This window comes from Diabrotica undecimpunctata, chromosome 7 (genome assembly GCF_040954645.1).
Source record: "Diabrotica undecimpunctata isolate CICGRU chromosome 7, icDiaUnde3, whole genome shotgun sequence".
NCBI classification, from domain to species: domain Eukaryota; kingdom Metazoa; phylum Arthropoda; class Insecta; order Coleoptera; family Chrysomelidae; genus Diabrotica; species Diabrotica undecimpunctata.
In genome coordinates this window covers 137,998,466-138,023,128 of record NC_092809.1, presented here as the reverse complement: position 1 = coordinate 138,023,128, position 24,663 = coordinate 137,998,466, and the positions used below count along the sequence as shown (strand labels likewise).

The 24,663-nt window shown below is 31.8% G+C and overlaps 1 protein-coding gene across 3 annotated transcripts in view; it reads right to left on the bottom strand.

Moving 5' to 3' along the window:
• Positions 1–4,109: 4,109 nt before the first annotated feature.
• LOC140445900 (high mobility group protein DSP1-like) overlaps positions 4,110–24,663 on the bottom strand; it is a 36,617-nt gene continuing 16,063 nt past the window's right edge. For all 3 annotated transcript variants that reach the window (XM_072538320.1, XM_072538318.1, XM_072538319.1), the window contains exons 2-6: positions 17,977–18,195; positions 16,729–16,950; positions 8,534–8,694; positions 7,744–7,918; positions 4,110–6,168 (exon numbers count right to left, since the gene is read on the bottom strand). In XM_072538320.1, the coding sequence (XP_072394421.1) occupies positions 6,052–6,168; positions 7,744–7,918; positions 8,534–8,694; positions 16,729–16,950; positions 17,977–18,195 (894 nt within the window). In that variant the 3' untranslated portion in view covers positions 4,110–6,051. The remainder of the gene's footprint in view (positions 6,169–7,743; positions 7,919–8,533; positions 8,695–16,728; positions 16,951–17,976; positions 18,196–24,663) is intronic.

The window sequence follows — 24,663 nt, the reverse complement described above, 5'->3', positions numbered from 1 at the left end:
TTCCATCTCTCTCTGTTGTCCCATTCTCCATCGTTTAGGCCTCTCTTACTCATGGCGTCGTCTACTTCGTTCCTCCAGGATCTTCGGGGTCGTCCTCTTTTCCTCCTTCCTATGGGGCTCCATTTGGTTATTCTCTTTATCCATGTGCTGTCGCTAGTTCTTCTTACATGTCCATACCACTTTAGTCTTTTTTGTTCTATATATGTTAGTAGGTGTGTTTCTATAGATGTTCTTTGCTTTATTTCGTCATTACTTCTCCTATCTATTCTTGTTACTCTGCAGCATCTTCTCAGACATTCCATCTCTGTTGCTACTATCTTACTGCTGTTTTTCTTGTTTATAATCCAATTTTCAGCCCCATATATCATAACACTTCGCACTAATGTTTTATAAATCTGTGTTTTTGTCTTCATATTTAGGTATCTATCCCACCATACTGAGTTAAGTTGTCGGATTGCTGTTCTTGTTTGTCCCAATATTTGCTTAATTTCTTCCTCTGTTGTTGCCTTTTCGTGATTATAAACCCCAAGTATTTGAATTTATCCTTTCCTTTGATTGTTACGTTGTCGTCAATCGGTGGATCTTCTATGTCTTCTTCACTTGTAGATAGGTACTCTGTTTTCGCGAGGTTAATATCTAGGCCAGCCTTGGTATATTCTTCTTCATGTAACTGAGGTCTTTTTGTTCTTGATCTTTAAATGTGCCAAGCTTATTTTCATGGATTTTAAAGCATGTTTGCGGTGTCTGTTGGTTCAGTTTTGTACCTTATTTACTCGTTTTTCTTTTTATCTCTTAGTGATATTGTCAATATTCATCTTTCCATGGATCTTGGAGTTTTCTTTTTTCTAAGTTATTCTTGGTACATGTCCAGGTTTGGGCACTATACGTCATAACAGGTAAAAATTCATTGAATACCTTAGTTGTTAATTTTAAGGGTATTTTTTTATTTTTGGTAATATATGAAAGTCTTCCAAATGTCGTCCACATTATTCCTATTATTCTCCTAATTTCTTTAGTTTGATTACTTTTGTCTGCTCTGATAGCTTTTCCTAAGTAAATTAATTTTGTGTATTACTATATTAGTCATTATTTTTGTTTTCTTTAGATTTATGTTCAGTTATTTTTCTAGCGACGTACAAACGACGTAGAATATACGTACAAATTTTGAGTTGTAGATAAGAAACAAAGGATATTCAGAAGTATTAAAAAAAATTAGGGTCATGCCCCATCAAAAAAACCGAAGCACTGCACTAAGTATATATGGACAAAATAGTCCATAGTAGTATTTGAAGTAAATCACAGTGGTAAAACACTGAAACATATATATATATATATATATATATATATATATATATATATATATATATATATATATAAACATATATATGAAATGATATGTATGATATGTAGTATCTTTAATAAGATTTAAACACAATTTCAGTTGAACATACCTTTATTTTGACGTTTCAATTTCCACTTAGGAAGTCTTTCTAGTATTTTGAGAAAGATTTCTGAAGTAGAAACTATGATGGTTAATCAACCTTATTAAAGGTGGCACATATGAGGAGCAGTACAAAAAAATATTGAAGAAGTATTTCTACTACTGGCACAAAATGAGGAGCATGAATTATACCAAAATAATAAAGAGACCGCATACATGTAGCCCAAAAAGACTCATGATGGTCGCTAACCTTAGTAGAGGTGGCACATAGGAGTAGGACAAGAAAATACTGAAGAATTGTTTCTAAGATTGAAACTCAAAGAAATATTTTTGAATTGTGTAAAACCTCAAGTAAAATATGTAAAACTAGGCAAAACAGAAAATTTAGAATGATATATTTAAAGATAAAGTTACTATTTACTTCTTCTACTTTCATTGATATCATTGGGTTTCTCTCAACATTTTGAAACTCTTTCTCCTCCACTAATCATAGATATGTTGCAGGTGCGGGTGCGTTCGACAGTAAGTATCGAGTTCCTAGTAATATAATTTTTTTATTTAGATCAATGGGTCTCAATAACTCAGATAATCCAAAAACAAAATAATCTAATGCAATCGCGTTAGAATTAAAAACAAATAAAAAACTCATCCTCCCCAGACTCAAAGCAAGAGTTATCCAGAATTTGAAAATCCTCAAAAAAAGAGAAGTTTCTTTTCCTCCTTATATTCCTACACCAAGTGTACTTTCAGACACATTAGGTTAAGATCACAGCCCAATATGTAGAAATTCAGATCAACCCCATCTCCTTTGTCACCAACCCAGCAACAAAATGGCATTGACTCTCGTGCCGACTGGTCTGTTTTCGCAAATACATTTAAATTAGAAATTAGTGCGCTTCACAACTTGGAAAGAAATTCAACTTCAGTAGACAAAAGCTAATTTTTCCTCAATGCAATTTCAAGATGTCGCAGCATCGAAATCTATGCCTATTAAAAAATCTTTTACACCTTCTATACTAAGACCTTATTGGTGGGAAGAGGAATTTTCTGTGATTGTTAAAAAGCGAAAAGAAATTTCCAAATTTCCTTAATGTTCTAAAAGTGTTATATTCGCTCAACTTTGGATTATGGATAATCTCTATGGTTCTACCTTAACACGAACCAACTTACTATTGATCAAATATAGTATAAAGCTCTAAAAATATTTGGGAGCCATATGTTACCTTCACCAAATCATGCCATTCTGCCAGAGTTCCATTAACCCTCCTTCCCACGGGTGGGGTCTATCAGTACAACTATAAATGAAATTGCTTAATTTTTTAAATTTTTTTTTGTATTTTTTTCCTAGACTTGGTGTACCTTTTAATAGCACTGAATAGTACATTTTAGCATAATTTGGTGAAATTGTATGAATCCCTTCAATCGCTACCTGCAAAAGTATCCTGACAGACCCCACCCGTGGGTGGGCGTTTCTTGTTTTGTACTATGGCTTGGTTAATATTGCAGCTATAAATGCATTTATAAAAATAAATAATATAATATAAAAATAATAATAAAAAAAATACGAGCCCTAAATATGCGTATATAGAGAACATCACAGTTACTTGCTGCACAATTTTCTGAAATTGAGCAAATCACGAGGGATGACCCAGCCCCACGAAAACAGGGATGTATAAGTATTACATAAAAAGAACAACTAGGTACTTTTGCCAATTGTACAAAAACTGGTTATCTATGGAACATATAAAAGCATTTTGTGCTGATCATGTAGAAAGAAAATTTACATAATTTAACCCCCTCTATTTTCTGTTTCTAATTTTAATTTTGGATGTATCCTTTTTACTTGTATTACTGTAAGTATATAGAATAATAATATCGTCTTCTTTTATATTTTGCCGTTCATGATTTTTTTAATAAACTCTTGTAAAAAAATAATGGTGTTAGTTATTTAGCAGTAAACTATAAAAATATATATTGATAGACATATTATATGTACATTTAGGTAGTACAACCTTACATCAGTAAGTTTCCTTAAAAATATTAAAAAAAAATTTTTTTTTAATAACGAGAATATTGTTTTAAATTTGGCCCTGATAGACCCCACCCGTGTATTTGTGTCACAAAAAAGTCACCCGTGGAATGGAGGGTTAACTTCCTCTTAGTTTTTGAAGACAGCATTTATTGATCCGAACTTACTTCAAATCGATAATGCTTAACTTAATAAAACACCATTGTATGCACAAAATTTTGATTCTATAATTGACAAACCTACCACTACCTCAGTATTCAGATTGTAATATCCACTGCAGCGGAGATAGTTTTCTCTGTTCCATCCCTCTCGTGGGTAGATGTCCACCCGCCAAAAGTACTTGAACCTATAGCCGGGTTTTAAATTAGGTGTCCCTAATTTGATTAGGAGTTATAGTGTGTTATCTTACCATTACATTACTCAGATTTCATTGAGCTATTAAAACATGTTTGACGCTCCCATTAGCAATTATCCAGTTACACGAAAGACCAGTCAGCCAGAGGATTTTTCGCAATCAATAATTAAGAAGTTTCATTTTAGTGAATATTTTTTATTACTTTCTTTTTTAAATTCCTCTTTCCTTTAGTATATTCTGATTATTTTGGTTGGGAACTGGTACAAGGAATAAATAAGAACAACTTTTATTGAAAATTTTATTATTTTTTTATTATTCCTATCAGATATAAAAAACAAACATTGCTTTCTATTTCCTTCTCCCTAAAATAACACAGAGCAATCTGATGAAGGATGAAACCTCAAGTCCATTTAATGAACACACAAATTTAAATATTAACATTAAAAATACAATGAAGTACAACTAAGAAGTAGTTAATATATTTGTTGTAAATATGGTACACCAGTTTCGACACAAGCCGTGTCAAATGTAGTTAACAATTTTATAGAAAAAACTGTTACTGGAAGTGGTTTGGGGGGTGTAACATACATAGTAGGCGAAATTATAAATTGTGTATGTACTAACGGAAACCGTCTAATATATCATTTTTATAGTAAAATCACAGTTTATCATTGTACTTCTAAATGTAACAAATAATATATTAGAGGGTATGTATTGGCTGTCATAATACTGCAGATAATTTCACCTACACTGAAATGGACCATATTTTTAGCTGAACACTTGTGAAACATTAAGGAATTATAAAATGTGCCACAATCAACAGCAAGATTCCTAACAGATAATCAAAGTTACTATAAACAAACAAGTAGTGGCTGCTCTTGTGCCAAAAAATTGTATTTACTTTAATCATGGCACAATTTAGCTGTTATATGATCGATGATCCATTGTTCTATACCCTCATAAACCTATTTCTGTCTTTAAATCAACAAATTCTATACAAAGAATATCCACTTAAAAATATTGTCCACTTTGAACATACTATAAACAAATTATGGGAATGATTGTGCCGAAATAACGCATTTCCAGCGATCATTCCCAAAACTTTGGTATGAACATTCTTATAGTGAAAACAAAAATACATTCTGCTCTGCAAATACCGTAGGGGGAACAATTTCTTTTGTTTTTTGTTTAATGAAGAGAGTACATTACACTAAAAGTGATACAACTTAAAAGAACAGTTTTTTTATAAATAAATAACTGGAGGATACAGATACTACAAAATATAAAAGAAAAATTGAAATTGCAAATGACTTTGATCAAAGATTTGAATTTATTATTTTAATGAATATTAATGGATTGTCAAAATTCACCCTTGGAAAAACAATTCCTGCAAAAAACGTACGGTAGTCTTTTTAACTATATTAAAATTATGGCAAAATCAACGTTGTTTACGCTTTTTGTTATATTAATCCAAGTGAGTGAAAGTTTCAATCCTTTACAAAGAAACCTGAACTTCATTGCCCAGCCCCGTTAATAATACATTTATTTTGTGTCAATTTTATTGTCTCAACTTTTGCTACAAAAGTATTAAAAATCAAACGAATTCGTTAATCCACTACAAACAGAACTGATGTCAATTTGCAACCCCAACCGAAAAATTTTTGTTTACAACTACAGGGCCTCCGAAAGAGCTAACACCAACTGAATTATAACGAAGCCCCATTCGGGAACACCCTTTGCACTATCCTTTGAATAACGACAGTGCCGAGGAAGAAAATTCCAAGTCGAATCATAAAAAATACACTACACACATTCTTGTATTATTTCGTTAAAAAAATAAAATGGAAATAGTTGGATGAAATGTATTTTAGGACATTTGCTCACAGCAAAATTAACCCGTCTGAAGTTCAGTCGTTAATGAGTTAAAATACAAGTCAGTTGTCTAGTTGCTTTTTTACAAATTACAAAAAAGTATCCGTTACACATCAGTTTATTACAATGTAAGCTAATGCCCTTGAGGATATGACAGATTAAAAAAATAAAAAAATATTAATGAAAGGCGGATCTGTCGGTCACTCACACACTGTCAGTTTTTGTAAGTACACACATTTTCGTTTCGGGTAAAAAATAAAAAATGAGAACTTGATTAATACACTTGCTAACATGTATATTTACAATAGAGGAATGAGAAGGCGACTTAAAACGATAGAGGTTATCTTACACGGTTTACTCGTCTTCATCATCATCTACCTCTTCATCTTCCTCTTCTACGTCTTCCTCAGGTACTGGGTGTCCCACTTGTTGCAAGGCGGGATTGTTCTTCTTTTTATATGCAGTCATTTCCTGGAAAACAAAACGTAAGTTAAACATTGCACATTAAAAATTTAGTATAGTCCACCTGGGTTGGATGTAGTGAAGCTTATGATTTTTATAGGAAGGGTTTTTATAACTAGATTTTGATCCAGTTAAAAAAGTTGAAGATAAAATTTAGAACGAAAAATCCATGTTACGTTTATAACGTTGTATCTTAAATATTTCAAAGTATTAAATTTATGACAAAAATGGTAAGTAAAATTTATGAAGTTTGTAATTAAAGTTTTATCAAAACCTGCCTATGTGATAGAAAAAAAATTAATAAGTTAAAAGTAAAACTTATCGCGAAAAATTTGCCTCTAATAATTCCCAAAACTCAGTCCAGGTGTAACACCAATTGATGCCAAAATTAGAGCTTAGGTTAAGATGGTTAAGGAATTACAAAGTCGAGATGCTAATTACCCAATACAAAAAATTGCTGATTTGTAAGTTGCTGGGAGGAGTAGGAAAGGAAGACCAAAGGGAAGGATGTTTAGGCTGGCCATAACTGTAAAGGGAATTGATATTTGCCTAATATGTAAGGAAGCCGACCCCGCATAGGGATAAAGACAAAAGATAATTATGATCAGTATGGCCAAAAATTTACTGTAGCCTTTACATTTTTGCAACATTTTTTTGAATATTGGGTATAGGATTTCCACAGTTTGGACATTTGTTGTTTGTTCCACTTTTTATATTAACTGTGTTCTGTTTTCACCGGGTGTCTTTTTAGGAAATTTACTGATTGTACAAGCAACTTTTGATTTTGAAACTTTTGAAATTTAACTGTTGACATTCTGATTCAACGTTCAACGAGAACTTTATTCATCAACCATGTATCTCCTACGTCCAGTTGAATAACCATGCGACAATGCGGAATAACAACATCAGTGAATTTTATTAATAATAAAAAATAGCTTTCGTACGTATTCGAACACAACAACTCGGCAAAATATCATGAAATTTACGATTATGTCATGGAAAATATGTATCTTGAAGACCTAGATCAACGGGTATGGATCAGTTAGACCTGGGTTACTAATCCATCTCTCAGGTCAATTATATAGTTACTGACGGAACTAAGTCTTAAAAATTGTCAAGAAACAAATATATATCGGGGGGTTAGGGACCAACTGTGACTTTTTGTCTGAAAGTTTAGTGATTATAGATTAAAGGTCAACACATTTCAATATTGTAGAGAAGATCCAAACGAATCTGACGATAGTACCGATCGGATCGTCTTTTTAAATCGCTATTATGCTAAGAGCTGGATGACAAAGAATACAGTATTGCGAAGTTATGAACGAAGGTTGGATACTTTTGGAAGCGATTTCATACATCAACTCATATAGTTTTTATAACTTCTACAAAGTATAAACGCCTAATTCACGCCTGTTTTTTTCAAATTATTCAAAAAAGAAACACATTTCTTACAAAAACATGATAAATTAAAAAAATCATCATCTACATGTTTTCAAGCTTCCTACACGAACATATACTTATTGAAAGAATAGAAGTCTATGTACAAAAAAGAAACTTAATAGATAATGGTTATAAATTACTTACTTTTTCATATCTGGCTTTGTCTTTATCAGCCAAAGCCTCATATTTGCCCTTGATTTCTTGATCGGCTTCGGCCCACCTTCTACCCAATTCTTTGGCAATGTCTCCAACACCATATTCAGGATTTTGAGCCTTAACTTTACCGCGTTCATCATTGCTGAACCAGAAGAAAGCAGATCTGGAAAATAAACATGTGCATTGGACAATATGGTCATATAAATGAAAATTGCGATTTATAGGTATTGTTTTAGTAGGAAATGTAGGAATGGATGTCTTGTTTAATAGTTGAAAAGATATTGAACATTTTGAACATTCCACTTCTTTTTTTCTAGCACAGGATTATAATCAAACACCTATTTACAAAAAAGTTGCCGATTGATCAAACTGTGCAATCTTTAGATAGTAATGCAGAATTACGACCTTTTATTATAACTGAGATTATTTGGATTTCTGAGATTCTTCTTCTTCTTCCTATGCCGTCCCCATTAACTGAGGTTGGCGACCACATTTCTGAGATTTAAGATTAAACATTTTTGAAGATTACACACGTGACATTAAAAATTTTGCTATATTTTCTGGGCAGTTTGTCAATTATATCTACAGTTAAAATAATAATATAATTCTATTATGTATGGGACTACTTCTACACGATCTTTACTTGCAAAAGATCCAGCGGAACTCAAGAAATGAAAAACCCAAGCAAGAACATTAAACATTTAAGTATATAAATATCTGTTTGCTAATAAAAAAAAACACGTTCATTACACTTTCTCATTTTAAAATATATACTTACAAAGACCGTTTGGGTGCGTTGGGATCTTTTATTTGCTTCCTCTTTTTGCCGCGTTGCTTCTCTCCCTTGGGAGGAGTGTAGCTCTGCATTTCAGTGTCGTAACGTTTCTTGTCGTTTTCAGCCATTTCGTGGAAACGTTTCTTTTCCTTGTCCAACATGGTCTGCAATAAATAATGCTATTAGTACATCGTTAAATATAAATCAAATAAAGGTGACATCAAAACAAGAACTTTAGGAATATGATAGGCTCGTCAAATTTAGTTGAATTGTTTCTTTTTTTAGATATAAAGGGAGCTTTTTCACAATAAAAATAAAAGAAATTTATGTATAAAAAGTAACAGACTAGCTAAGCCAGAATACCAAAGGAACAGACAAAGCAACAGACATCAGTCCAACAAGATGACCCTTTAAAATAAGACAGCTTTAGATAAACAAGAACAGCCCTATGGTCTAATGGAAGAAAAAAATTTATCCATTCAAGTAAAAATACCTTTCTACCTACCAGTACGAACTTGATAAAAAGTATGAATTAATAGAAAATTATATTATAAGACGAAAGTTAACAAAAATAGCCTAAGCCATAAGAAAACCAGTAATGCTCAGAATGGATCTCCTTTGAATTAGATAGCAGAAGTACTGAAAAGAGGTCTGAAAAACTTTAGTACCTACGCTATTTTAATAGAGGAAATTGAGGTGAAAATACATACCCTATACAACTCAAACAGGAGGAAACTGAGCCTTTAGCCAGCAGTAAATCACTTGGATCAGGCAACGTACCTATCAGAAATATTTAGATCAGGCCGTCAAACTTTTGTAACGCTCTGTCATAAGCTACTGATATAAGTATAGCAAGCACACTTTTTCTAAAGATGGAATACAGGCATTATACGCCCTACACACAAACGTGATTAAATGTTTCAACTTCCCTTTTTATACGAAGTTTTGTGTGTGATACTTCACGAGCAACGAACTACATTGACAATATCATCGGGACCATCCAACTGTAATGGTTTGGACGAGTATTGAGCATTGAACTTCCACCCTCAAGTTGATCTTTCTATGCAAGAGGACCTCGAGGAGATGATAGGGCAAGCTGCAGATGATGCCGATTACCCATACATTATAGGGCGAAATAATACTTAATAAATACTTTCTCAGTTGACATGATGTAATGTTGAAATTTTTGAACGAATTGTGTGTAAACATTATTGTATACTCCCCGAGCATTTTGAAAATTATTTTCAGGGTATTATTACTGTAAACATTAACTTGGAGCAACTTGAAGGGACATCAGTACCTAACATAACATTCAACTAACCACAACCATTGTTGACACTTCATTCATCATTCATAGCAGCCAACTCTCGTTCGTTTTGTAACTTCGGAGCTGTTATTGGTCGTTAATTTCTTCCTCACTTTATAATTATATATAATTATTATCTCTTGAGTATCTTGATTGTTTGCTCTTTTTAAACACATAACTTTTAATCCTTAATTCTGTTGAATCTCAGCAATACTGGACTAGATTTAGATTCGAGAAGATGTATTCGTATATCGGTTCAGTTCTCAGAGACTATTTTACCAAAGATTGAATCAAACATACTGTTCTGTGTTTATTTGTATTCCTGATGTTTATTTGTACTCCTGACTTTATTGAATGACAAGTGGAATTATTTGAAATTAGAATATATTACCTAAAACAATGATAATTTTTTTACGTCAAATATAACTCAATCTACGCTAATATTTCCTTTTAAAACTTTTAAAAGCAAGAGTATTAGCGTAGAGCTATTATTATATTTGCTCATATACAGAGCAGATCCTAAATGTGAACATCAATAGATTATAACGAACCGGAACTACATCGATAATCTGAACAGACCATTAAAATATATATAAGTGGAAAAGTACTTTAAAAATTTCGTAACTTTTCAAGGACTTGAGATATAATTTAAAATAATACAGAATCAGACTTCGTAAAATATTTTGAAGAATGTAATGATCCAACTATATGTTTTCAGGCAGAAGTGCACATTGCACGTTAGCAATAAATAAGTTCTAAACATTTTACGACCTATTTCGCCGGCCCGGCCGGCAACCCAACGGTCAGCCGATTCACCACCGCCACGAGGTTGATCTATATCTTGTGTCTTGTTCGTTCTTCCAAGAAGGCGAAGGTAAACGAGTTTCTTTGGCCCTGAGCAGATGTGTCGTGTCGGGGCATTCTAATTTTTCAAAAATATATATTGAGAAATTTAAATAGACCCGTCTTCTAACACTGACGGTATTTGTACAAAAAACATTGTACATTACCTAATTTTCTTTTGTTTTGAGTTATGTAAGAATGAAATACAGAATACTATCTTTACGTTTTGATAACTTATCATTTAATGGAGAATTAATACAAAAAAATATCAATGCCTTGAAATAACTTTTTTAAAAATATAAACAGTTTAGAAAAAAAACTTATGTAAAAATATTGCCTTACAAAAAAGATTCCCGAAAACAAACACCGAACACGACTTTGAACCAATTCAGTTTAAAGCGCAACCAGACGGAAAATGATATCCCCTCTTCAAACATGCTCTTACATTTTACCCGTTGAACATGAAAACATGAAATGTCCAACAACTTGATCTTATTCCTCTGTCCCTTTTATAAATGAGCTTATACTCGAAAGAATGAGTTAAAAAAGCAAAGCGGAAATTCACACGCATAGTTTACCGTTACGAAAGCTTTATCAAAGTGACGAAATACACTTCCAGTTAAATTTTGTGGGATTTCGGGTTAGCTGCTTTTCCGTTCGGCCCTTCATATCGTTTTTTATATTAAATGGGAGCACCGTATAAAATTGTTATCTGAAAAAATGTCAACAGGAAGTATCGAAGTAGAAAAACCCATCGACTGTATAATTCAATTACGCAACATTCAACGAAAAAAAAGTTGAAGAGTGCTCAGACTACAAGAACGAACCTTGAAAATGCTTTTTTGCACAATATGCCGTCACGAGCGAAACAATATCTATGTATTAGACAGCAAAATTATGATATTTATTAGTTATAGATTACAAACAAATTTGTGCATTTCTTTAACGTTTATACCATGTGTATTCAAATTCATTAGAGTTACTTTACAAAATCGACCGTTACCTAAACTAGCATTTGGAATAGAGTAAAAAATGGTTAAATTGTTTATGATAGATTCATCTTTAGCTAACCAATATTCTTTGACTTTCTAAAAAGAAAATGCACAATGCTATTATAATGTTGTTGAACTGTATCGTGTATGAGGTCCCAAGAAATAGTAAAACACAAGTAAAACAAACATTTTGGTATTTAAACAAGATAAAGTGTTCGATGTTAAAATTAAATGTTACAAAATAAAGTTTGAACTGTGGTTGAACGGTTTAAGAAGAACAGTATCCGCAAATTTCAAAGCCAACAGAGGAAGATCCCCTAGAAACATATTAACTTGATAAGAATCATTTACGAAGTATGAAAACGAAGTACGAAAACGCATGCAGATTGGATTGGAAACAAGAGGATGATATCTATGTTCTGGCTGGAAAATATGAACTATAATCATTTCAGTCAGATCAATGTTTTGAATAAAAACAAAAAAAAAACTAACCATCTAATCAGTGATGAGGACAAAAACCGTACCAAAGGAAGATCAACAGGAACGAATAGCCATACTAACGCTAACCAAATTGAGGTGTACTTTCAAAATAAATGTTGCTACCAATATGGAACAGTAAAAGTAAAAGCAATTTATTTACGATCCTACTGAATATTAGTCATAATTCTAAGACATTCTTTAGGAAACCTACAACCGTTTTTCCCAGCGCAGGACCAAATTTCATAAAGTTAATCCGCTTCGAAATTCAAAATTCGTAACAGTTTTTTAGATGCCTATCCTTAGTTACTCTTTTATTCTAAATATTGACTTCGGAAGATGAAAAGAGTTCTCTCCCGTTATTGATTCTAGTCACTCTAACATATTATATGATCTTCATAAGATCTTTAAAATTCTTTGCTATACTTATTAAGTTAATATGTTAACATAAGGGCAATGGAATTAAAACCAATCATTTTCAGAACACGAATTTAAAACTTCGGAAAATTTAGTGAGTGGACAAATTTGCAAATTTTAGATAGAAAATGTGGGATACATAAACAAAAAAAATCAGTGACGTATGTTACTAATACATACACCATATAAAATTGATCACACCCACCAGAAATAAAATAAGAAACAAATTAACAAGATCAATCAGTAGGCGGAAACGCTAGAATATTTATTAATGATTACTCCAGAATACACCAATACATATATTGAACCATTATCTCATTTAAAGAAACTTTTTTCATTAATATTATCGCTAGTGATTCATAATTAATATTTTCAAATGACAAAGTACAAAATGAACTTTATCCTACGGATATCGATTCTAAAATTTATAGCGACGCTTCCAAATTTCATAAAACAATTGTAAATGATAACGAATGTGCTACAGAGGGGAAAGAGAAACGTCGACAGAATGCCCTAAGCCCTATGCCCTTTTAGGAGATTTTACCCTTCTCATACGGGACAATTGATTTTCGGGAGGCAGCTATATAGCGGCGCTTGCGTTACATGCACATATTCTACATAGCTTGAATACTAATTTTACTCTTACGTAGTCATTCTCACAAAACTCTACAGTTGACCAATTGGAAAACATAGATAAATAATAGTTTGTTTTTGTTTTGAATGAGTCTACTGTTTTTTGATATTTTGCCAACAATTTATAAACTTTAGACCTACACCTTTGATACATAGATAAATACAATATAAATGTAAACTACTCATTCAAATACAAAAATAGTAAATGATGAAGAAAACGGATAACTAGTAATTAAGGATTTTTGTTTCAAAATACAGGAATTAGCAAGACTATTCATATTTTTGAAAATAATGACAATTCGAGCATTTATTTAACTAGTATTTCCATTTCTTTTAATATCCTTCCAATTAATTATGCTGTTTTAATAATAATCATATAAATAATAATACAGTTTAAGCATCTGTTATATATAGATGATTTAAAATTAATGGCTTCCACCCAAAACCACCTAGATAAGATGTTAAATACTGTATATAGAAACTTTCTCGAGTGACAATGAGTATGCATTTCGGACGAGACAAAAGCCGTATTCTAAATATAGTCAAAGATAAGGTTCAGCCAGAACTATTGGATATGCAAAATGGCCAAAACTACGAGGCCATGAGACATTTTTAATGGGTCATTTGACCCAGCATTAATCACATAAAGCAAATTCTACAATATGTAAGAACAACTTTAGTAACTATGCCACCAATTCTTATCGGCACCCAAAGCATGGGGGTTTAAATTAAGGGTTACACCTTTCTCACCACTGTTCCAGCCGAAATGTACGGCGTTGCAAAAAAATTAATCTATATATTATACTGATCCAAAACTTTGTGTATGAATGCCGTACTGTGGTAAATTACCAAAAACAGGGAAAAAGTTCTACAAAAATAAAAAACATTCCCTGGTCCTGGTACTACCAATGTTTTTGTACGGTATTAGATTGCAGGTAATTATTTTTGTATTATCTACCTGTTATAAATGACGTACAAAAATGTTTGTAAAAAAACAAACTTACCCCCTTGAGTGACAAGTTTATCTTACCTGTGACACACGTACCGATTGATACGTTGGTATTATATTGTAACATTGTTTAATATATATATATATATATATATATATATATATATATATATATATATATATATATATATATATATATATATTGTAATATTGTTTTATATGTGATTCATGCTGGGTCAAATTACCCATTAAAAATCTCCTATGAGCTTGTAGACTATAGGTAATGATATTTACAAATATCTAGGAGTACAAATATTTTCGGCAATATCTTCGTAAATCTGCGCACCTCTGACGCCCACCAAATACGAGATCATTTTTATCCTATTCAATTTTTTTTGCGCAACTCTGGTTTTACGTGAAACCACACTGATACTTCTAGTAATTAATTATTCGTTGCTATGACAAGGTAATATTTTCTTTGTCTATGCTAACTAGATATTAATACATTCTCTACACTATTTTCTGGCATTCGATTTGAATTTGCCTGTACAAACTAGATAAACACGTTCAAAAATATGTTGAAAAAATTAATCGGGCATATGTTAAAAAGTGAAATTGAATTAAAAAATATCGCTGACCGTATCGAGGTCCAAAAGATCGAAAGATTATCGTGGTACATGCATCATTTTTTATTATTTCAGTATCTCATACTTCATCGACCACTTGGCACTCCTCAATTTTATTACTGCCTCGAGCTAGTTTTTTTCTAGTCGAAATATTTTCGACTATAATTACGGCGATGTTGACGACCTCTTAAAAAAATTCCGTCTAAGAGATCTCACCGGAAAACGGCGGGCATTTTATCTATAATTTTGAAGTAATTATCAGATAGTACATGTTGTCTTATGTGTGTGATACTTATTATTAAAGAAATTAAAATGCTGCGATTAAGCCTTGTTATAACATCAATTAACAGTTTATTATCTCGTTATTACTTACTGCTACACTAATTTGAGGGATGTGTTACCGACACTAGTACTTTTGTTTGCGTGAATTGAGAATAACTATCATTAGGTGAAGTTCTGAATAATGAAATTATTATTAATGAGAGATATCGCTATTAAATATTCTTATAATACGCTCTTTTCTACGGCGCAAATCACTATTGAAAATTCCACCGAAAATTTTAGAAGAATGGCTGCACTAGGTTACGAGTAAGTTATGAAAAAATGGAACAAACAAGTAACGTAAGTAAGCGTGAAATAAATGTAATCTATTACCTTCTCGGAATTGAATTAAAACCCTTAAGTGTCGTGGCTTACCTAATTCGTTCCATTCGCACTCTCTGTGCATTACGTCGTGACCAATTCATACTTTCGATGCCAACCTCGTCCAGATAATACCTTTTCATGTTCACGACTTTAGGAAAGATGTCGCGCACTAAGATGAAGTACAGACCAACAAAATGTGCCTACGCTGTATTATATAAATTAATGTGAACCCAACTAATGCTTTGAAACAAAAACATTAGTTATTGAAAAAGGTTAAGGCGAACAGTACGGTTACCAGTACCTACCACCCCTCTTGAACCGTTATGTAGATACACTGGCATAATTTGTAAGTTATAACCACTGTGATTTTTCTTTTAGCAGTTAAGTAATCTTGTGGACCTGAAGATGAGCAGAAAATTGTAGTACTCGAAACCGGTCGTTAATATTAAAATTAGTGATCATGCTGAAACTAACCTCACCACTATAAGCTCTTCGTTGACTACAATAGAAAAAAATCTCGAAAGAAAAAGAGGTGTAGAATGAAAGGACCTGATACAACGATTTTATATCAAAGATGAATACAATATGATTGCCTAAATCCTTTAAATTTCAAACGCCAACTCAATATCGATGTTACCATATTTTCGACAGAAAGACTCCTCCAATTCCAAAACCGTATTCGCAGTAAAATAAAAATTTTATTTTAATTTTACCTCTCTATAGACACATCAATTGATAAAAATATCAACTAGCAGGAGTGTCGCAAAATATTGTTAGCATATTGAGCGTCCGTGTCACGTCATTTTAATGGCATAATAAATCAGTCTTTCCAACACGATTCCTGATAAATTCTATATCTTTATCATATATCGTAAAGCCGTAAAATTCTAGTCTATTGACTAAATATTTATAGGACTCTTTATTCAAAAAACTGTATATCCCCTCTTATCAAAATTGGATAAAAATGAACACTACTATTAGACGTAGTCTAGTAGTGTTCATTAGAATAATAATCAAAATGAGAATAAAAAAGGCATTATTAGTATAGCTTTTTTCATTTAAAACTAGAACAATCAAAAAAATGATTCATCTGATTTATGTATACCAAAATTGTAAAATAATAATTTATAATGGGTGTTCTGATTTGTCCCTTTTAATATTTTACCTTTTATAAAGTTGAATCGTTATTTTCAACAATAACAGCATTAGATGTCATTGAGAACCACATTTTGTGGATTTACATTAAAAATTCATTCTAACGAGACATATTTGATGGAACTAAAATAATCCATAAACAAAAAGTGACTTACCTTCCACCTTTCGGCGCATTTCTTCGAGAATTCAGCGAAGACAACGTTCTCTTCGGGATGTTTCTTTTTGTGCTCTTCTCTGCATGTTTGTACAAAGAAAGCATAAGCAGTCATGCGGCCTCTGGGCCTAGCGTCAGCCTTAGCACGGGGCATTCTTCCCTTGTGAGGTATTGGAGCTTGTGAAAGTATCTGTTGATGCTGTTGCAAGGCCTGTACTAAACCCTGAAGAAAAAATGTACAATTAATTTTATTTACCAATATTCCTTTATCAATTTTACAGATTGATAAAGTACTGTCAGATTTTTCATTCGTTGTCAATGTTTTATGCGACGACGACTTGCCATTCTGACTCTCCTAAATACAGGCTTGTAAACCAAGGCCTTTATACTAAATTACATAGACTCCATACCACGATAATATAAATTATATGGTGTTAGTAAATTTATTTATTTGAATTTATTTTGGAGTTTTTAAAATAAAGATATTTTAAAAACAGGAAAATGAAATAGAAGCAAATCTAAGAACATTCTGTGCGTTCTTCAAGTGCACTTTGATTTTTAAAAAGGTGGCGGAGGGCATTTCAGATAATCATGTAGTTCTGTCTTGTTTTCAACTTCTTTATGTATGATGATGATGTATAGTAGAAGCGAAAGTGATTAATAGAACGTAACGACAGGAGGATGATATCATAATGGAAATAAGGAATATTTGTATTAGAAACAATCTATTGGAAGAAAAAAAAAATGGTATGTACGGGAACTAACTTATACTGGGAGGACGATTACCCAAACAAGTCTTAACGTAGCGACCATTAGGTTAGGTTAGGATGAAAAAGAGAAACCCAAACTGAAATAACGACATAAATTAATGTATATAAGACGGGCATCTAATATAAAATGAATGGAAAAATTCAAAGAGATGGATGTTTGGTACTTTTATTTTAGTATTTATCGTTCTTGCTGTTCGGTAGATAACGACAGGTGGTTTTCATTTGTGAAAATACAGTACTTTAAACACCATACTTTTGGTAGTAGTACAGGACATTCGTGTATTTATTTCATTATCACACACAAAAAATTACTGAAAGAAAATCATTACCATATAACATATATCAAGTTCATAAATCATATTGTCTACTGTAGCACAACTACAAAGCTTTAAAATATATTCTGTATAGATACTTTAATAACAAGTGTGTAAAATTCTAAATATAAATCACACCGATAAAAACTTCGATTTTAAGAATACCTGCTGATAGTGATTATTGTGCAGCTGATTATTTTGCAAATTGAGCTGCAACCTCGCGTGCGCTTCGCTTAACGCGTGATGGAAAGACTCTTGTTGTTGCCTTTGAGCTTCTTGGTGCTGCCGTTGGACTTCTTGCTGCCTTTGGGCTTCTTGATGTCGCTGCACGGCGTCTTGGTGCTGCCTATTTTGTTCGTCTTGTCGGTTTTGAGCTTCACTGTGCTGCAAAGAGTCCACCGATCAGGTGTTTTGGCATTCGAAGTTGGAATATTGGTTATATATTTAGAATAAGCCGAAGTATAAGCTTTATGCGGTGAATCCTTATTGATATACATTGTAATATTCTGAATAGCTACAATATTCTTTTTAAGAAATTGATAATTTGAATTAAGTAAATTTGTCAATGATTTTTACGAAGTATGAATACATTCTGTATACTTATTCACATGTCGACCCAAAAGTTGGAATTGAGCCGAAAAGGCATATAAACATAGAGTTAATCGTTTATAAACGATTACAGAAAAGAATTGATTTTTGCAAGTTTTAAAATTTGTCTTTTACTACCTTTTCTCCACCAGTATGTACCCAAAAGACTAATAAATGTCTTGACAACGTCAAGAATTGGTGCAGTGTTAGTATGAATTTGACAAATTAGCACATAAACAGAGCCACGTAGCCTAGTGCGACTTACAAGATGATTTAGTTTTAAAAACGTTATCTGCCTTTCAAAATCACTCGGGAAAGAAATTTTAACATTTAGTGTAGTGTTGGTGTAAAATTCATAACACTGTGTCGAAGTTTAGAAAAATATAATTGAATAAATACACGGAATCAACCAATAAAAATGAGATCGGAAAAACCTTAAATCTGGAAATTAGAAGAAATAAAGACTAAAAAATTATAAGAATAAAGACCTGAAGATCTATATCAAGTTTTTAATTATTTTGAATTCATTATGCCTTTTTAACTTTTAACACCAGTATAACACAAACAGCAAAGATTATCCCGAATATCTGTCTTTACCACAATACACATTTTGAGCGACACCTGACCTGAGCAAAATAAAACATTGTAGCAAGAGTCTTCTTTTTTATATTATTCTAACATTGGACAAATTTTGCCAGATCTGAATTGAAATTTTGCAAACTGGAAATTGGTAATAAATTTTTATAGCACGTAACAAGCGGCACTTTTTTTTAGATATAGAATCTTGTGTCAGCTGTGACGTTACTCTTTTTTCTATACTTGATACGATTTATTCCCTTCTCCATTCCCAATGACAAATTTTTAGTAAATAAATTCCGTTTATATAATTATTAGCTCAACAATATGAATATGTCCGTCGGTCAGAAATTAGAAAACTCATTAAAATCGTTGAAAGTAAAGACTTAATGAAAAAGATCAGTATTGAATTAACCTAAAAAGTTTTATTGGTATTCTTCTTTGGTAAAAAGTGCCTACCAGTAATTAAGCATGTAGTTTTAAAAATATCTCATTAGCTAAGATGTAGATTTGCTAAAGAAGCAAAAAGTCCATTTACTTTTTGTTTGTGAAAATAAAAACAATACATTTTTAAATCAATGCTGTGAGTGTTTCAGAAAGGTGCAGTTTGAGGCTTATAATAGGTACTTCTATTTATAACCACTCTTTGAGCTAAGTTCTCAATATATAAAAAATTAATCAAACAAAGATAAAAATTATTAAGAACAAATAAATCAAAATTTATGTCTAAAAACATATTCAGGAAGAAACATTTATTTGCAATTTCCACAAATATAAGAACTTAATACAATAATAATAATATCTACCAATGGCTCTATTACCTACTCATATAGAACACTCCACCGAGCAACACATTCATACTCAAAATATTAATAGAAAAATTCAAAACACATAAAACCTCCGATTCCACTTGGCATTAATTGACTGAAAAAGTCTTCTTTGGCTAAGAACTGGAGATTTGTAAGTTGCTGTTAGTATTCTGCAGGTTAAAACAAATAAGTTTGCGCTGAATTCAATATTCTCAATCGAGAATTCCGTTGTATCGGTTTAGTTTATTCAGATTTGGTGTTTATTGTGTTATTTTTAGTGCTATGTTCAAAAGGGTTCTGAAACTGTTTTCTTGTGGCATGTTCTCCAGCGCCTATCATAAACATTTATTTATAGGAATATCACTTCATAATTTTTTGAAAACGATTTCCGGATTGATACTCTGCAACGTCAAAATAAAATAAAATAAAATGTAATTTTTATTACAATTAATTGTGGTTTAATCCCATAAAAAAGACGTATTACTCTGTTGTTCCCACCGTTAGTTTGAATACAAATTGAGATTGTTTGAATCTTTAAATTTTTGATTATTAAGAATAGTAACTATGGACAAGAGAAAAATATATTCTTGTCCACTACAACTCCACACTATAACAGGAAGTCACTAAACGAAAGGTTTTAATTTGAAGGACATCTGCTGGTAGTTGACATTCCCATAGCAACGATTTATAAAATTTGTTTTTCTTTTGTCCTTGTCCAATCCCATTGATCAACAGCGACTACAAAAGTCACATGAACAGCAGTCAAAAAATTTACAGAAATTAGATAAAGAATTCACACCTTAAAGAAAATCAGGGGTGAAAAACCATTCCTATTATATCATTTTTTTATTTGTATTTGAAGTAATGTCATCAGAAAAAATGACAAACAGAATGCGCCAAGGAATTTTTTAAGAACAAACAATGCCAGTACTGCTATGGTATCAATTCAATGGCGGGGGTCTTCGGATATGTAAATCAACTTCTTACCGTTGTGAATTAATTTATCAAACATAAACATTAATTATTGCAACCATAAACAATATTGATTGTATTAGAACAAGTTGCAACTAAAAAGAAAGCAATTTTATAGATATAATAATCATAAAGGAAGTGGGTATATCATTGAATAAATTGTTTTTATTAGCAGTACTAAAACATTGGCGATAAAGGTGCTAAAAGCCATTTAATGTGGGCAAATTGTCAACAAAGTCAAAGCGATATTTATTTTGAAAGTAAGCATATTTTTATCTCTCAATAAAATTCATCAGTATCTGATGTGTCATATGTAAAATATATTAATTGCACAATAGAAAAGCTGATTTGGGAATGTAAATTGGATATTGGAGATAACAAACTAGGGGAGATAATATGTGTGTTATTTATAACAGATAATGCAGGAATATAAATATAAACTATGAAGACGAAATATGTTATGAAGATAATAGAAATATAAAACGCTTTTAATCTAAGATAAAACGGGACCTTAGTAAGATATGAGAAATAGATGAATAAAAACAGGCTTACACGTCAACAAATGATAACAGAAAAGAATTCAAAATGAACCTTATTTACAGATTAGAGAACTAAAAAATCTCAAAATGTCAAATTAACAAAAAGAAAATAAACGCGCCTGGACTTACCAAATAGACCGGGGAAAAATTTATGCACACATACAGGAAGATTAAAATCTGTAATACCACCATCAGACTAACACGCTCTAGATTAACTAAAAACCAGTTCCAAGAGCTTTATTAGAGCAATCAACAAATATGTGACATGAAACTCGAGATACAAGAACGAACTTTACCAACTGTTCAAAGAAACACCTACCTCAGAATTCACAAGGCTCCAGACATTTCGATTAGCTCGTCATGCAAAGATGATAAATGACATACTATCAAGAATCCTAGACATTAAAACTCACGGAGAGGACCCAAATGGAAGCCATGGAGAGCCAGAAATCAAACAAACAAATGCAAGAGACCCAGGCGCAATTTGAGCAGTAAACTAAAGAATATAATATTATAACCTAAATAGTTAACGTGCACAAAATGAGAAATATAGAAACAAAAGGAGAAATCGTTCACTGATGTTTTCTTATCTGACAGTAAAACCTGGACGCCGAAAGTCAACACTTTTAAAACGCTTAAGAAGCCATTAGAATGTGGATTTATAGAATACTCTTATCCTGGAGGTTGTTCCAAAGTTTCAATAACGAAAAAGAATTGATTTCTAACATAAAAAAGAGATACATCTAGAAAATAGAAGGTAAGAGGGGACTGGGAAGAAAATATTCTTGGTCGAAAATATTAGTAAATGGAATGGTTTTAACTCCTATTCATTGTTTCAATCTGCGCAAGATAGATTAGTACTTCGCTGATAGAACCACTGTTTAAATTGCGATTGAAAACGTCTGCATCTTTGTCAGAATTTAGGATTATGTTAAAGTTCTCCAAAAAATAATTTAACGTAATGAGGCAATAGAATAGACTGCTAACAAGCCTAAAGAACCCATTTTAAACAGAAAATTTGCAATATAAATAATGCAATAAACTATGGTAACATTTTCGCAAAAATATTTTAGTTCTGGTTGGTTACTTATTTAATTTTTAAGTTTTCTCATAACTCATTAGCTACAATTTCACGCAACAAAGAAGAAATAAGACGTAAATCACAAACAAGTGGAAAAAAGACTCCTACACACCCATCTCACAGACCACCTGCCCTGACCTTCTCGGGCCGGTAATGAGTAATGACCCACGAAACAAAAAAATATAATATACACGGCTGGGTGTGCTACATACACCACGGCATAGCAAATCTGTAAGTAGTTATTTCAATAATCAACGAAATCATTATTATAATGATTTTTTAGCGATTACGTAATCGATTTTTTCGAAATAAAAACGTTAAACTGGGTTGCATATTAGTGATACATTAAAAAACTGAAGACATAAAACTTTAAAGTTCATAAAATGATCAGTTAATGGGACTATAATTGATTATTTAACATTTTCAGTAAGTCTAGGTGTGCAAAAGAATATGTTTCCTTTTTACTGAGGTCAAGAATTGGTTTCAGTTAAATTTATATGTTGGCTAATAATAAACGCTTTCTAAACTATAGAATGAAGTCCAATATTTACGTTTACTAATTTCAATAAAATTGTAATATGAACAGAAAATCAGCAGAAAAACGAAGTATGAAAAAAGTATTAATAATAATAACCATACAGTAATAATGACAGATAACAAAAACGACTTTGCATTCACTAAATTTATTTTGTGGCATAAATGGCCTTAATGTCAATGGACGAAACTTAATTGCTAGGTCATCAATAAATCAGCAGCTGCAAACATTGAACTGAAGCAGCAGTATTCATCAAATTAATATATATCAATAACCATCTTTACTATAATAGATATCAAACACTTATTTAAAAGTTCTTTCAACATCTCGAGTGGAGAACTTTATGCTGTACCAAAAGCTTCCAAAATGTAAACTAAAACATCTGGATTGCCCAATTCGTTGAGACTCACATAAAAGAACTTCCCTCGAATACTCTCGATGACCTTTAACTTATGGAAGAAAAAATAAAACTACGAAAATATTAAAATAAATATCTCAACAAGTTATGGAATACAGATGTAAACATTATCCTGGCTAAAGAACTCTGAAGAGCATTGGACAACAAGATCCTAGGATAAATTCCAAATCTTCAACACACATGTAACTAGGAAAATGCCAAAAAAACACATTCATAAAGCCACAGTTTGCCTGAATGAAACAATATGGAGAAACAAAAACATCGGGAAAGAAATAAGACAATTTACAAAACAGTCATCAGACCAATAATGACATAGGCGACAGAAACACGACCTGACAGCGAGACAAAAAGAATGATAGGAACAGCAGAGATGAAAACATTTAGAAAAATTGATGGTAAAACACTATGGGACAGAGCTAGAAGTACAGATATACGACGTACATGCAAGGTGGAGAACATTAAGGACTGGATAAGAAATAGAAGAGTAGAATGGAATGATCATGTAAGCCGAATGACAACAAATAGAATAGTAAATACGGCAAGAAACGATTCCCCAATAGGAAGAGTATCAGTAGTAAAGCAAAAGTGAAAAACAGACACAGTCATGTCTACATACAAAGAAGATTACAAACAGGCGAAAGAAGCAAAATCAAATAAGAGCTTGAAACGAAATACGACAAAGCGGTTCAATGGAAACACTAGCTATGAGAATTATAACCACCACTGATAATACAATTTTCATGTTTGTATTACAGAAACAGTTTTCTAAAAATAGAAAAAAAAGCAAAACTACAAAATATTAAATACTCTGCCAATATCTCACACAACTGTACTGGATAAATACCTATTTTAGATAACAAAACTCCATTTAAATCTTCAAAACTTTTAAAAATAAACTAACCTCAAATCTTGAAACTTTCAAAGATTTCTCAGGCGTATCAAATTGCAAAAATACGGAACAATGTGATTTTCGTTGACTATTCACAAAAGAATTGTCGACTTTTATTTTTCACAGACGGAAATGTTCTATGTAAATTATCTATCATAAAATGTCTGGCAACTAAGCTAATACAGATGTTCGTTTGCCAGTAAAATATTCCGCATCTGCTGTACATACGCTTGTTAAAGTGAAATGTGCAAAGTTTTGGATAAATCGTTTGCAGTTCATGTACTAAGTTGAAAAGTTGATAAAAAGATGCTTTTTTACTCTCTATATTTTGTGTTTGAAGCAATTTTGACAGCATAATTTATTTGTTAAGATTGCAATTTTAAAACGATTATAAAGACAGTGATGAGCATCCGTAACGAGAAAATGTATCACACTAAAGAAATAA